This window comes from Magnolia sinica, chromosome 15 (assembly GCF_029962835.1).
Source record: "Magnolia sinica isolate HGM2019 chromosome 15, MsV1, whole genome shotgun sequence".
NCBI classification, from domain to species: domain Eukaryota; kingdom Viridiplantae; phylum Streptophyta; class Magnoliopsida; order Magnoliales; family Magnoliaceae; genus Magnolia; species Magnolia sinica.
The window spans coordinates 74,659,629-74,674,887 of NC_080587.1; the positions used below are offsets into that span (position 1 = coordinate 74,659,629).

The 15,259-nt window shown below is 41.6% G+C and overlaps 1 protein-coding gene across 1 annotated transcript; it reads right to left on the reverse strand.

Annotated features, from left to right (window-relative positions):
- Positions 1–219: 219 nt before the first annotated feature.
- LOC131228226 (probable nucleoredoxin 1) lies at positions 220–8,498 on the reverse strand. The gene is made up of 4 exons (XM_058224116.1): positions 8,360–8,498; positions 5,637–6,116; positions 2,689–3,168; positions 220–1,046 (listed from the first exon to the last, which is right to left on the reverse strand). The coding sequence occupies exons 1-4, from the start codon at positions 8,459–8,461 to the stop codon at positions 336–338; spliced, it is 1,773 nt and encodes a 590-aa protein (XP_058080099.1). The 5' UTR covers positions 8,462–8,498; the 3' UTR covers positions 220–335.
- Between the last annotated feature and the right edge of the window lie 6,761 nt (positions 8,499–15,259).

A 15,259-nucleotide genomic window follows, 5' to 3' on the forward strand; every position in this document is an offset into this window, starting at 1 on the left:
ATAATGGATCTGGAACATGAAAAATGCTAGGGATGATGGATATAGATGAATCTAGAAATTACTAGGGAGAATGTATATGGAAAATAGCAGAAAGAATATATCTGTTGAATCTGGACAATTTGGTTTGGACATTCCACCTGCATCAAACTTCCATGGATGGAAATATGAACTATAAAGGGTGAAAATATCATTTTTATGGTAAAAATAAAAACCCAAATATCGAAAATAACCAAGACACCATTTCATTGAAATCTCTGCAGAGTAAAATACACACAGAGCTTGAAGATATCATCCAATTATCCATACATAAAATACAAGTAGAGTTCAACAACACCTCAAGCTTTATAAGCTTTATAACAAACCTCCCCATCACATATACATCCATCCTTAAAAGTTTCTTCATCCCCAACATCACCATCATGGCCACTGTCAACATGGCCCACCATATCATCACCATCTTCCTTCTTGTTTTCCTCCAAGGCACACCTGGGGTGGAGATTAAAGTCACATTCTTCACAGTAGTATGACCACTTCAATCCCCTCTCCTTGCAGCCGTTGCAAATGTACACTGTTCGACGGGTTAACACGAGCTCATGCTCTACATGGAACAGGTGAGACACCTTCTCTGGCCACCTCTTCGCCATCTCCTCGACCTGGGCCTCCATCTCCTTGAGATGCTCCTCTGTGAAAGGATACGCCTGCGGGCCGTGGACCTTAATAAGGTCCCTAGCTTCCTTGGTGATCATCTTGCCAGTGGGCCCGATCGCGATGAGCGTTGGGATTACGGATACTTGGAATGTGCCCATCAAGGACGGTCCCTTCCCATCGCCAAAAGGGAGTGCCAGCCAAGGCATTTCTGAGAAGAAGTCATCAAAGGAGGCTTCGTCGCTATCATTGGAGACGAAGATCACTTCAAAGGCGTCATCCTTGGCCTTGATCTCATGGTAGGCCTTGATCAGCTTCGGTAAGAAAGCACGGCAGGGCGGGCACCATTGCGCCGAGAAGTATAAGAGGATGTGTTTCCCAACAAGGTCGGCCACTGGAACCTGGGCCACAATCAAACAATGTGATGAATCAATACAAAGGTTTGAGCTCTCTCCTTAGTTCATATTACAAACATCTGGAATTAGACACCAACAGCAAAGACTCATTGTCAGTGAACCTTGCCCTCCCAACTCGGTTTGAAGTTTAAGGGAAGCAGAAACAAGTGGGTCCCACTTATTATGACCCACTAATCTTGATCAGACGGTGATATGGTTCACCATTTTACATGGTTCATGAAGTTGTGTCTAGCTTCGATGCGGATTGGCTGGAGACCAGGTCAACATTGATATGACTCCGTGGGGTCCACCGTGATGTGTTTAATCCATGCTGTTCATCTTGTTTTGCCAGATTATTTTAGGCACGAGCTCAAAAATGAAGCAGATCCAAAGGTCAAGTGGACCACACCACAGGAAACAAAGAGATTGAATGCCTGCCATTTATTGGGGCTGCCGAACCTTTGGATCAAAGTACATAGGCAATCCCCATCCACATAGCTAGAGGCCTAGTGTCAGAGACAGATTGAAGAAGAGATCGGCAGCACATGTACCAATGTGACATACGTGTGAGGCCATTCATCAGGTGGGGCCCAATGTAAACATGCCCTGCCTCAAAATACAGACTGGTCCGCTCATCCAGAGGGTAGTGGACCACACATAAAATGATGTCGATGGGGCACGGATACTTTCATGGCAAAGATGGACCAGAGAAGGTCAAATTGGAGGTAAAAATGATCCTGACCGTCAAAACCTTAAAACAGTTCATATCTCACAAACCGGGATGAGTTTTTTGACATATCATGTATATAATATTAGGCTAGAAGAAGCTACTTTAGCAAACCAACCCCATTACGCTGGATTGCCACGCCGGATTTGCAAAATTCTATTAAATACACAGTCAAAAGTCCCTTTTATTTTAGTTTTTACTTTTGATCCTTTGAGTTGTAGAAGGTGTCCAACATGAAAAGGGCTAAGAAAAATTGGGAGAATAACCTGGTTAGGCCAAATTGGACATTTACTATTTTTGGCCAAAAACCGTGAAGTCTGATAGGAATTGGGACAGTATATAAGTATATAAATGGTAAGTCACGTTTTTAGGGTGTTTGACTTAGGGTTAGAGTCTAAACTCAGTGGAGATACCTTGGTATCGATCCCTAGTGGGGGTGACTAACATAGGAGTGTGTGCACTAACATGAGTGTGTACTAACGAGCTAACCCAAAGGGAAAAAAAAGAAGTCTAAACTCAGTCCTATGGTTGAGCTCATTATTTAAAGGATTGTAATTTCATTTTTTAAAAATCATCAATCAATTTATTTCAAGTTCATTAGAAATTACTTTAATTTTTTATCCAATCAATTTATTTCAAGTTCTTTAAAAATTACTTCTATTTTTTATCGGTCATGAATTCTATGCAATGGTTAAGAGAGCTTTGTGGATTTAAAGTAGTTATTCGAAAAGTAAGACAGTGATCGACCTCATCACGTCCCTCCTTGCGTCACAAAATGAGCAAAATAACTAACACCCTATACTTTGCCAAATGAGTGTGATGAGTACACCAGGGCATGTGTTTTGGGGGAGCCCCACCTGATGAACAATCCAGATCTCGCACATGCGACATGAACCACACCTATAAGCTTTTGATTCTTACCTTGACACCTCTTTTACCTATAACGAAATCTCTCTCTTCAGACACGAGAAGCGATTCCAACGTCTGAGATTTTAACCATGATTTCTCTATCTCCACAAGCTCAGCCAACCTCTCTGCTGTAAATGGATATGCTTGAATTCCATGATTCTCGATCATCTTAACAGCGTTGGAATGCAGCGTCTTTCCATCGGTATCGATAATTACAAGTGTAGGAAGTGTCTTGAGATCGAAGTAGCGGATCAGCTTAGAAAGGCCCTTGTCCATGAATGGCAATGCAAGCCATGGCATTCTCTCAAACTCTTCTTTGAAGGATTGATGTTGGTTGTCGAGAGAGATGAGAACGATCTCGAAATTCTCTTCTCTCTCCTTCAGCTGCCCGTAGATTTCAATGAGATTTGTAGTGAATTCGCGGCATGGTTTCAAAGAGCTCAATGAGAAATAGAGGCCCACCATCTTACCTTCAAGATCAGAGACTGGGACCTAATGCAAAACAAGGTTGTGTTAGATACATTTGAAAATGCTAACGTTGTGATGGGCCAGACCTCTGGCGTAAATGGGCCCCACTCGGGTATAGATGGGATGATCCTAACCATACATGTTTTGCAAGGGACGGCAGGTTGCATGCTTTGCCATTGATAAAGAGGCCCCGAAATGAATAGTTCCAACTTGCACTAAAGAGGGAAGCTACGTGGGCCGTTCATTGAGATGTTTGTGAGAAATCCACACCGTCAGTAAGTTTCTAGATCTTATGTTAGGTAATGATCTCAAAAATGAGACGAATCCAAAACTCAACTGCACCACACTACAGGAAACAGTGGGGATGGAATGCCTACCGTCAAGATCATTAAAGTTTTGGATCGGGGTAATTGTGTTTTCAGTTCATCCAGTTAGAATGACTTGTGAACGGTTTGGATGGCAGGTAGACATCATGGTGGGCCCCAGAACGGTTTCAATGGTGTGCTTTCCATGCCCAATATTGCTTGTGGCGTGGTACTCTTTAAGGTTTAGATCCGGCTAATTTTTCGGATTGTGCCCAAAATGAGTTGGAGAAACCAATGGACGGGGTGGATTTATCATGGACATCTCAGTGGGCCCCTCATAGCTTACAACGGGAGGGGTGGTCGGACCACAGGCAACTCGTCCTGTCCCGCTGAAATGCAGAACGGCGCGGATTGGGTACCCCTACACCGGACCTAGTTAAAGACGGACGGGCCTGTCAGAGGTTCTTGGGGCCCACCGTGATATATGTGTTTTTATCCAAGCCGTCCATCTATTTTGAAAGATCTTTTTAGAATAGGAGCCCAAAATGAATCGGATCAAAGAATCAAGTGGATCACACCACAGAACACAGTAAGGACTACACAGGAAAGTAAATGGGATTCAATGCCTACCGCTGAAAATCTTGTGGGGCCTAAAATTTTTGGATGAAGCTGAGATTTATGTTTTCCCTTCATCCAGGTATATGTGACCTAATGAATAGGTTGGATGGCAAATAAACATCAGCGGTGATGGGTCATTGTCACGGTTGTTTCCTATGGTGTGAGTAACTCAAGCCATGAATCTTCCTCCTTTTTGGACCCATGCCATAAAATAAGCTTTCAAAATGAATGGACGGCATGTTGGCGCAGATAGTGTCGTCATCACCGCATCCGACCTGGATTCGGTGGTGATCTTGGTACAGGCGGTGCTGTGGTCCCCACTGTTATGTATATGTTTTATCTTCTGTTCATCCATTTTTCCAGATCATTTTAGGCCACAACCCTAAAAATTTGATAGGTCCAAATCTCAAGTGGGCCACACCACAAGAAACAGTGGTGATTGAACACCCATCACTAAAAACTACATGAGGCCCACTGTAATGTTTATTTTCTATTCAATCTGTTGATAAGATCACACGGACTTGGACTAAGGGAAAACACAAATATAGCTTAATCCAAGACTTGTGTGGCTCCCAAGGTCTTATGGTGCACCTTCAATCACCACTTTTTCCCATGGTGTGGCACATTCGAGATTTGGATCTGCCTCAGTAATGGCTGGAAAGAATGGATGGACGGCAGGAAGAAAACATATACATCACTGTGGGTCCCACACCACTCAGCCAGTGCCGACCTGGGTACCGGAAGGGTCACTACCGAATCCCTCCCGCCACAGGAAACGGATTGGCTACTTCCCCTGCCACCAGCCAATGGCTGATTGTGGGTGCTCTTTGGGCCCCAAAATGATGTAAGTGTTTCATCCATGCCGTACATATATTTTTCCAGATCATTTTATCCTATGAGAACAAAAATGAGATACATCCCAATCTCAACTGGACCACATTACAGGAAAGAGTGTTGAATGAGGGTCAACCATTAATAACCTTTTGGGGCCATAAAAGTTTTGTATCAAGATGATATTTGCTTTTTCCTTCATATGGGCCTGTATGATCTAATCAACAGATTGGATGTCAAATAAACAGTACAGTAGGGCTTAGGAAGATTTTAATGGTGGATATCCAATCACTATTGTTTTCCTGTGGCGTGGTATAATTTTTTGTATATCGCCCATAAAATAATCTGTAAAAATGGATGAACGGAATGGATGAAACAGATACATCATGGTGTGGCCCACAGAGCACCGACCACCAGCCACGGGGCTCGTGGCAGGGGGAGTAGCCAATTCGTTTCCCCCGCCACATCCCTTCTACAAGATGGGACCCACCCATGGAGACGTTAGATAATCTCACAGGGTGGCCCACCTACATCACTTTACAAGCACGTCTACACGCTGCCAAGTGTATAAACTGAGAACATGTCTACAACACCTATGTGGCTTATCACATGGAAATCGCTGTCTACATTATCTGACCAAAAGATCAGACCGTTCAAAAACCAAGTATGCCACACATGAAAATAATGGATGGTCCAGATCATCCACACAGCACGCATGTCGAGAGGAAATCTACTTACCCTGTTTCCATCATTTGAATTCAAAAAGTCGCGGGAGCGGGAAACCAGGAAAGATCTCAACGTCTGATTTTTCTTCTCATTCTCTTCTTCCTCTCTCAGCTCTTCCAACCTCTCTTCTGTGAAAGGATACGCATCCGCTCCATACTCCGTGATGACTGAAACACCATTCTTCCTCAGGATCTTCCCCTCCCCATTGAGAATCACAAGGCGGGGAATCTTTTTCACCTGGAACAATTCGATCAGACGGTCGCGGGTGGTCGAATCCGAAAATGGGATGGTGGGCCACGGCATTTTGGAGGAGTATTCATTGAAAGATTTCTCATCTTTGTCGCGTGAAATGAAGATGGCTTCGAAATCGCCTTTTGCGGCGAGCTCCTGATATATTTCGATGGAATTTGAGAAGAACCGCTGGCATGGACTGCTCTGTGAGGCTGAGAAATAGAGCGCGACAATCTTCCCATCCAAATTGGCAAGTTTCACCTGAAATTGCCCAAAATCAAGATCAGATATGTGCATGGTAGAAATTGGTGTTCCACCTTTGCAATTCGTTGTGGGTGTTCTCAGACAAAACTGAAGTGATTTGTCGGTGAATACCAACAACAAACATGTATTAATTGATTCATTCCTGACCTTACAACACCAAAATGAGAGGAGAATGATCTAATGCAAAGCACCCATAGCGCATGCACTACTATAGATGCTTCGACGCAATTTGTCGTGGGTGTTCACCAAGCAGAACTGAACTCAAATGACTTGTTAATGAATATAAACAACATGGTGTAAATCAATTGATTTTCCCAAACTCACAACACCAAAATGAAAGGAGAATGATCTAGTGTGAAACACCCACAGGGAAACCACTAGTAAAGATGCTTCCATATTGCAATTTGTTGTGAGTGTTTGCCAAACAGAATTGAACTTAAATGACAACATGGTACAATCAATTGATTTTTTTTTAACCTTACAGCACCAAAATGAGAGGAGAATTAGCTTGTTCGAAACACCCATATGGCAACTACTACTATAGATGCTTTCACGTTGCAAGTTGTTGTGAATTTTCGCCAAACAGAACTAACCGTACAACACCGAAATGGGAAGATAACGATTTAGTCCCAAACACTGAAATGGGAAGAGAATGATTTAGTCCCAAACACCTTCAGCACAAGTACTACGTTGAAGCTTCCACATTGCAATTTGTAGTAGGTGTTCGCCAAACAGAACTCAACTCAAATGTTTTGCTAGTGAAGATTAACAAAATGGTATAAATAGATTGATTCCCTACTAATGTAGAGTGAGTCGTGAACTGTTTCATGGCCAAGATGGATCAAAAAAGGCCCAATTGGAGGCAGAAGTGATCCGGACCGTCAAAAGCTTAAAACGGGAGTATCTCACAAACCAGAATGAGTTATCCAATGTGTTGTATATGATTTTGGAATAGGGTGAGCTACTTTAACCACCCAACCGGGTTGTGCATGCTGAATTTGCAAATAGCATCAAATCAACAGTTGTTGGGCTTTAGAAGTTGCGTCCAATATGAAAAGTACGTAGAATAATTAGGAGAATCACATAGCTGGGCCAAATAAGACACTATTTTTGGCCGAAAATGTGATGATTAGTATGAATCACGACCGTCTATAAATAGTAAGTTTACTATTTATAGTAAGTCATGATTTCTATGTGTTTTAGTTAAAGTATGATTCTGAAACTTCTTCCTAGGTTTATGTTACTATTTTGCTCGTTTTTAATCATCAATCAATTTCTTATAAATTTTTAGAATTATTTCTATTTTCTTATTTTCCTCGTGGATTCGAGGTATCTATGCGAGGAATCCAGAGTAGTTCCGTGAATTCGGAATAGTTATCCCTTCGAGGAAGACAGTGCTCAACCTCATCACGTCCATACCTGGGTCACCAACCTTACAAAACAAAAATGAGTGGAAAATAATCTAGTGAGAAACACCTATAGTACAAGTACTACTATAGATTCTTCTGCATTGCAATTCGTTGTGGGTGTCAGCCGAACAAAACAGAACTCAAATGTTTTATTAGTGAAAACTAACAACATGCTATACATTGATTGATTTTCAACCTTGCAACATCAAAATGAGCAGAGCATGATCTAGTTGGAAACGCCTATAGTGCAAGTACTACTATAGATGCTTCCACATTGCAATTCCTTGTCGATGTTAGCCGAACAGAACTGAACTCAAATCTTTCACTAGTAAAAACTACCAACATGCTATACATTGATTGATTCTCAACCATACAACACCAAAATGAGCGAACCATGAGAAACACCCACAACGCAACTACAACTAATAGATGCTTCCACATTGCAATTTGTTGTGGCTGTTTGCCAAACAGAACTCAACTCAAATAACCTGTTAGTGAATACTAACTATTAAACCATCTCTTAAAGAACCAACATCCAGCTCATAGCACAACAAAATCTCTATTTACTAAAAAATGTAATTGTACAACTACCAAATTAGCAGAAATCTCTCCTCTCCAATGTGAATTGATACTGTAAATCTCTACATATTGTAATGAAATTTCTCAATGAATGTGTAATTCAGACACCATCTTCAACATTGCATTCATTCACGAACATGGTGTCGATTCGATTGATTTTCCGAACCTCACAATACCGAAATGAGAGGAGAATGATGTAAGTGTGAAACACCCATAGCGTAAGTATTACTATAGATGGGGAATTAATCGTACCTGGTCGCCGTTTTTCTGGACAAGATAGTCCCTGTCCTTGGCGGACAGAAGCGACTTCAAGTCGTGGAAATCACCGTTGGCAGTCGCTATAATTTCGGCCATCTCTCTCTCTCTCTCTCTCTCTCTCTCTCTCTTCCTCTGTTTCAGTGAGTGGGCCTTTGATGGAAAAGAGAGAGAGAGAGTAGGCCTTTATAGACAGAGAATCTCCATTATCTTTTGTTATTGCTAGTAAGTGGTGTTGTATTCTTAGCAGTGAAGAAATAGAGTCTGACTCATCTGCCAAAGAAACTAGAATGGCTTTTGAGTCAGAGGTCGGTTGCATGGCAACCATGGAAGCTGATTGCGTACTGAGTAGAGTAGATTCGGTGGGGCCCACCGTGGATATCTGTGTATTATCCATACCGTCCATCTGTTTTTACAGCTCATGTTAGTTCATGATGTTAAAATTGAATTACATCTAGAGCTCAAGTGGACCACACCACAGGAACAAGTTGGGATGATGATGTCCACCCTTGAAACCTTCAGAGGGGCGACAGTTATGTTTATTTGTCATCTGACCTGTTCATGAGGTCACACAGATATGGATGAAGGGAAAAAAATCAGCTTGATCCAAAACTTCTGTGGGCCACGAAGAAGTTTTCAACGGTAGGGGTTCAATTCACATTGTTTCCTGTGGTGTGGTCCACTTGAGATTTGGATATTCTTTAATTTTGGGGAAATTCCGTACAATGATATGGTAAAACTGATGGACGGAATGGATAAGACACATAAGTCACTGTGGGCCCCACATAATTTATTTAGTACTAAGTTATTCAGTACGCAATCCAGTTCCCAATCATACTCGCGGTCACACGTGTGTAGGATCAGGGCACTACATCATCAGGCGCGACCCACCCTTTGTGGGAAATCCACACCGCCCATCCGTTTTAACCCCTCATAATAAGACATGAGCTAAAAAATGAGGTGTATCCAAAGCTCAAATGGGCCACGCGGTAGGAAAAGATGGGGAGGGAAATGCCTAATTTTGAAACCTTCCTGGGGTTCATCTTGATGTTTATGTGCCATCTAAACCGTTTATAAGGTCATTCCCACTGAGATGAACTTAAAACACAAAAATAAATAAATAAATAGCCTGATACCCCAAAAATGTTTCAACAGTAACTGCTCAGCCTCACTATTTCCTGTTGCGTGGCCCACTTGAGTTATGGATCCGCTTCATTTTTTATCTTTATATCATAACATGAGCTAGAAAAAGGATGGAGAGTGTGGATGTCTTACAAACATCACGGTGGGCCCCAAATATGTGGATTGCTTGGAAACTCCTGTGGTCGAAAGCTAGATGGACCACTAGAAATCCGCCCCGTCCATCCGTTCTGCCAGCTCATGTTAGATTATACCCAGAAATTAGGTAGATCTAAAATTCAAGTGGGCCACACAACAGGAAAATGCCCACCGTTGAAACCTTCACGGATTCATTTAATGTTTATGTGCCATCCTAACCGTCCATCGGGTCATTCACACTGCGATAAACTGAAAACACAAAAATATTAGCCTCACAAAACTTCTCACGCGTGTTGGATCCGTACACCTTATTGATAGAGCGAATTACAGGTTTGTTAATTCCACACGCGCGTGCTGGACCCGTAGACCTTCACACGCAGGTGCATGTGTCACCGTTTGTGAAACGTGCGTGAGATCTGAGCTTTCCGTTAGGTGAGCTGCATTGTTCAGATCTTTTAGCATATAAATCAGGCCATTACACACCTTAGATGGGCCACCCCATATCAAACCAAAATGAATGGCTAGAAAAGAAGCTTAGCCGTCCATTTACTTTTGCATGCTGCGGCCCACGTGAAGAATTAAATAGCCCGATGTTTTAGAGGGTCGAGCCATCTTTATCCAACTTTATGGAAAGCTCAGATCTAATGACGTGTTTTCCTTTCATGAATGCACGGCTCTACACGATTTGGCAAACCTCGATGTATTATACCATGTGGGGCCAAGTTGGGCCATGATTAAGTGATTCAAACCGTTGATATTACCAGCCTCGAGTTGGATGGCCTATGAGCTGAAAATTTCTCTGACTGGAAGAATTCCAACCGTTCAATGGGTCGGGAGAAAATAGAGGGCCACGAGAGAGAGAGACAGAGAGAGAGAGAGAGGAACGGTTCTCATTTACTCTGGAAAAGGCCAAACATTATGCAGGTATATCATTCATATGACCCGCCACCGAAGTATAAGCGGCTTTTCATTCTGAAGTGTAGCCCATGATCGGGTAATCCTGAGCGTTGGTTTGTTGTGTCCAACAAGGTGGACCATACCCAACTTTCCTAGGGCAAAGAGCTGCCGGGCCTTACAGTAACGGATGTGATCACATTCAAATCCATCAATCATTAGTGCCAGCTCATGCCCAACAATCACAGGGATCCAAATTTCAGGTGGGCCAACACTAATTAGAAAAAGTGGGGATGATGCGAGCATTTTGTGGGGGTATATAGGGTAGATTTGGTTAATCATAGTAAATTATAACATTTCATATGATAACAATATCTATATGGGTTAGGATCTCTTATAATCTCAAGTCTCTCATATATATGGGAAAAGGTACTACGCGCTCGACCACACGATAAGCTCCCGTGAGGTTGAGCTGTGTAGGCCCCACCGTGATGCGTGTCGACCATCAACACCGTGCATTTGATGGGTCCCCTCTAAATTATGGGATATCCCAAAAATCAGCCGTATATGGAACTCAGGTGGGCCATACCATCTAAAATCATGTGAAGACATGCCAAAAACATATAAAAGCACTTGGTGGGGCCCACCTGAGTTTTGAATGCTTCTAAAACTTGGTCTGAACCCTCATCCAAGTGGGACACACATAATGGATGGGCTGGATTAGCAAACCACATCTCGGTGGGCCCAAAAAATGATTATGAATGTTTTAATGGTGCACGACCCCTCCCCACTTCTGTACGTGGTGTGGCCCACACAAGTCACGGATTGACTTGATTTTTGAGACCTAGGCCCACGATGGAATGGTGCATCTGACTGATGAGGTAGATGTTCGAAACGCATCACGGTGGGGCCCACATAGCTCGACCTCATGGGACGGTCCCATCAGCTCGAGTGCATAGTACCTTTTCCCTATATATATATATATATATATATATATATATATGTAAAAGGTACTATAAGCTCGACCATATGTTACCTTCCATGCAGTCGAGAGAGTGCATAGTACCTTTTCCCTATATATATATATATATATATATATATATATATATAGATATATATATATATATATATATATATAAGGTACTATAAGCTCGACCATATGTTACCTTCCATGCAGTCGAGAGCTGGCAACACACAAGCGGTCGGATGTTAAAAATTTCAACCCAACGATAAGATTTTAGAGAATAAGTGGAGAAACAAAACTGATAAAACCGGTTATGAAAATATGACTCGGAATATTTTATGCAAAAGCCTTTACATTAAGTAATGCACTAGAATTCTGGGTGGGGCCTACCGTAGGATTTTTTGAGAAATCCACCCTGTCCATCCGTTTTTCTGTATCATTTAAGGGGTTGAGCCTAAAATTGAACCAAATCCAAGTCTCAAGTTGATCGTATCACAGGAAACAGTGGGAATAATGATTTCAACCATTGAAATCATGTTAGGCCCCATAGTGATGTTTATATGTCATCCAATCTATTCATAAGATCATACAGACATGAATGAAGAGAAAAAACAAATATAAGCTTGATCCAAAACTTCCGTGGGCCCCAAGAAATTTTTTAACAGTAGATGTTCTATTCAACTGTTTCATGTGGTGTGGTCCATTTGAACATTTTATATGATTAATTTTTGGGCTCAAGACCTAACATCATATGGTAAAATGGATGGACGGAGTGGATTAGATACATAAATCATGGTGGACCTCACAATGTCTACCCAGTACGCTAAGGGTAGTGAGTTATTCCGCAACCTGCTTCCGTCGAACAGGGATGCGGATTAGATAATGATGCGCTGAGTAGCGAGACTCACTATTGAGGTGACGTCACCAAGTTCCGTGGGCTCCATTATAATGTGTGTTTTGTATCCACTCCTTCCATCCACTTGGAGAGATCATTTTAGGGCAATATCCAAAGAACGAGTTAAATCCAAAGCTCCAGTGGACCCCGGCACAGAAAACAATGGGACAGTGACGCCCACCATTAAAAACTTGTAAATGCCACAAAAGTTTTAGATCAAGCTGATATTTGTGTTTTCCATTCTTTCATGACTTTTTTAACTTTTGAACGGGTTGGATTTCAAATAAACATTATGGTGGGCCTTAGGATAGTTTCAATTTTGGGAATCACTCTCCCCACTATTTTCTATGGTGGGGTCCACTATAGATTTCTATCTACCTCATTCTTTGGCTCATGCCGTAAAATGATATCTCAAAATGGATGGACGATGTGGATACAACAGATACATCATAGTGGGGCCTACAAAACTTAGTGACGTCACTTTAGTAGCGGAATCGCTACTCAACCTTTCGGTATCTAACCCGCGTCCATCAAATAGGCTTGTTTCGGAAACAGATTGGCTACTCCCTACCACCGGAAGCGGATTGCGTAGTGAGTACGGATTGTATAGTAACTCACTACACTTAGCGTACTGAATAAACTCTGTGGGGTCCGCTATGATTTATTTATTATATCCACTCTATCCATTCATTTTACCAAATAATTTCAAGGGTAGAGCTTAAAAATGAAATATATAAAATGTTTAAATGGACCACACCATAGGAAATAGTTGAATTGAACGTCTACAGTAGAAATTTTTTGGGGGCCGCAGAAGTTTTGGATCAAGCTTATATTTGTTTTTCCCATTAATCTATGTCTTTATGATCTTATGAACAGGTTGAATGAAAATTAAACATCACTGTGGGGCCTAGCAAGGTTTCAATGGTGGAAATCATTATCTCCGCTGCTTCCTGTGGTATGGTCCACTTGATCTTTGGATATGCTTCAATTTTGGTCTCAACCTCTTAAATTAGACGGAAAAACGAATGGACGGTGTGGATAGATCACTTACATTCAAGGTGGGCCCAAGTAACGAAGTACGCAATCTGATTTCCCTGGCGGGTGGTCATGTGGGCCCCACAATGATGTATGTGTTTCATTCATGCCGTACATCTATTTTTCTAGATCATTTTCGGATATGAGACCAAAATAAGGTATATCCTAATCTCAAGTGGACCACATTACAGGAAACAATGTTGATTGAACGTCGACCATTAAAAACTTTTTGGGACCCAAAATAGTTTTGGATCAAGATGATATTTGTTTTTTCACTTCATCTATGTCTGTATGACCTAATCAACAGATTGGATGTCAAATAAACAGTACAGTGGGCCTTAGGAGGATTTTACTGGTGGATATACAATTACTATTGTTTTCCTATGGTGTGGTCCACCTGAGATCTATATCCCTTTCATTTTTGGGATAAAACCATAACATGATATGTAAAAATAAATAAACGACATGGATGAAACACATACATCATGGTGGGGCCCATAGAGTATCGACCATCACCACCCTGCTAGTGGCAGGGGAATAGCCAATTCATTTCCGGTTGTTCCGCACTGACGCAAAAGAAAGAGGATAGGGATTGCGTCCTACCCGGTAATCTGTCCGGCAGGGCTCTGTGGGGGCCAACGTGATGTAATTGTTATATCCACGTCGTTCATTGCTTTTCTCATATTAATTTAAGTTATGATCCTAAAAATGAAGCATGTCCACAACTCCAATGGACCACACTAAACACCAATTGAAGCTGTAGTGATAATGACACCCATCGTTGAAATCTTTTTAAGGGCCACCATGATGTTTTTTTTTACCATCCAACCTATTCAAAAGGTCGCGTAGATGTGGATGAAGTGAAAACACAAATATTAGATTGATCTTAAAATTCTTCATCTCTTAAGAAGTTTTTAATGGTGGATGTTCAATCCCCAACTTGTGGTCCACTTGATCCCTAGACCTGACTCGTTTTTTGGATCATAACTTAAAATGATATGGGAAAAACGGATGGACGGGGTGGATTTCTCAAAAAACCCCATGATGAGCCCTACCTAGGTTTCTAGGGCAGGACCTTCATGTGGAGGCTTTTCGTAGGAAATATATGTGAGAGAGAGAGAGAGAGCCAGTTTCACCAGTTTTGTTTCTCCACTCACCTATAAAATCTCACATTTCTTCCTATAAAATCTCACCGTTCCTTTGAAACTTTCGTCATTCGACTGCTAGTATAGTGCTAGCTCTCGGCCGTATGGAAGGTAACATATGGTTGAGCGTATAATACCTTTTCCCATATATATATATATATATATATATATATATAATTTCATAAAAATAAAATGCAGCTCTGATGTTTTAACATGGTATCAAAGCTAGAGTAAACTTTAACTCTATTGTCGGTGGGTAGAGCATGACTACATTACGTACAGGGACACTCCATAAACTCTATGTTGTCCCCACTGCATCATATTTCGTGCGTTAGACACTGATCTAATATTCAATGAATGAGATCATTCCTAAAAGATCCAATGGTTCAAAATCTTCCTTAGACAAATTCGATCATTAAAGGTCAAATCTTTACCATCTGAAGGCATCCTTACAAGGAATAACACTTTCCCATGGCATTCGAGGCCATCCATCACACAATGTTCTCCAAAAAGAGAGAAATGGCCACTTTAGTTACCACACCACGCATTGTCTAAGGCGAGATTATTAATCCATCAATCCACCCAGCGTGACTCAGGTTGTAACCAAAAGATTTTATGATTCCATAGGTGGGCTCTTTGAAATAAGGGCCCCACACGATCATCATGAGCTAGACATGTGATCAACT

Bases quoted from the DNA above. Each gene is read 5' to 3' on its own strand.
- LOC131228226 (XM_058224116.1), bottom strand. From the start codon at position 8,461: ATGGCCGAAATTATAGCGACTGCCAACGGTGATTTCCACGACTTGAAG. The intron at 3,169-5,636 runs GTAAGTAGATTT...GTTTTGCATTAG, and splicing joins ATTCAAATGATGGAAACAGG to GTCCCAGTCTCTGATCTTGA. The intron at 1,047-2,688 runs GTAAGAATCAAA...ATTGTGGCCCAG, and splicing joins TAGGTAAAAGAGGTGTCAAG to GTTCCAGTGGCCGACCTTGT.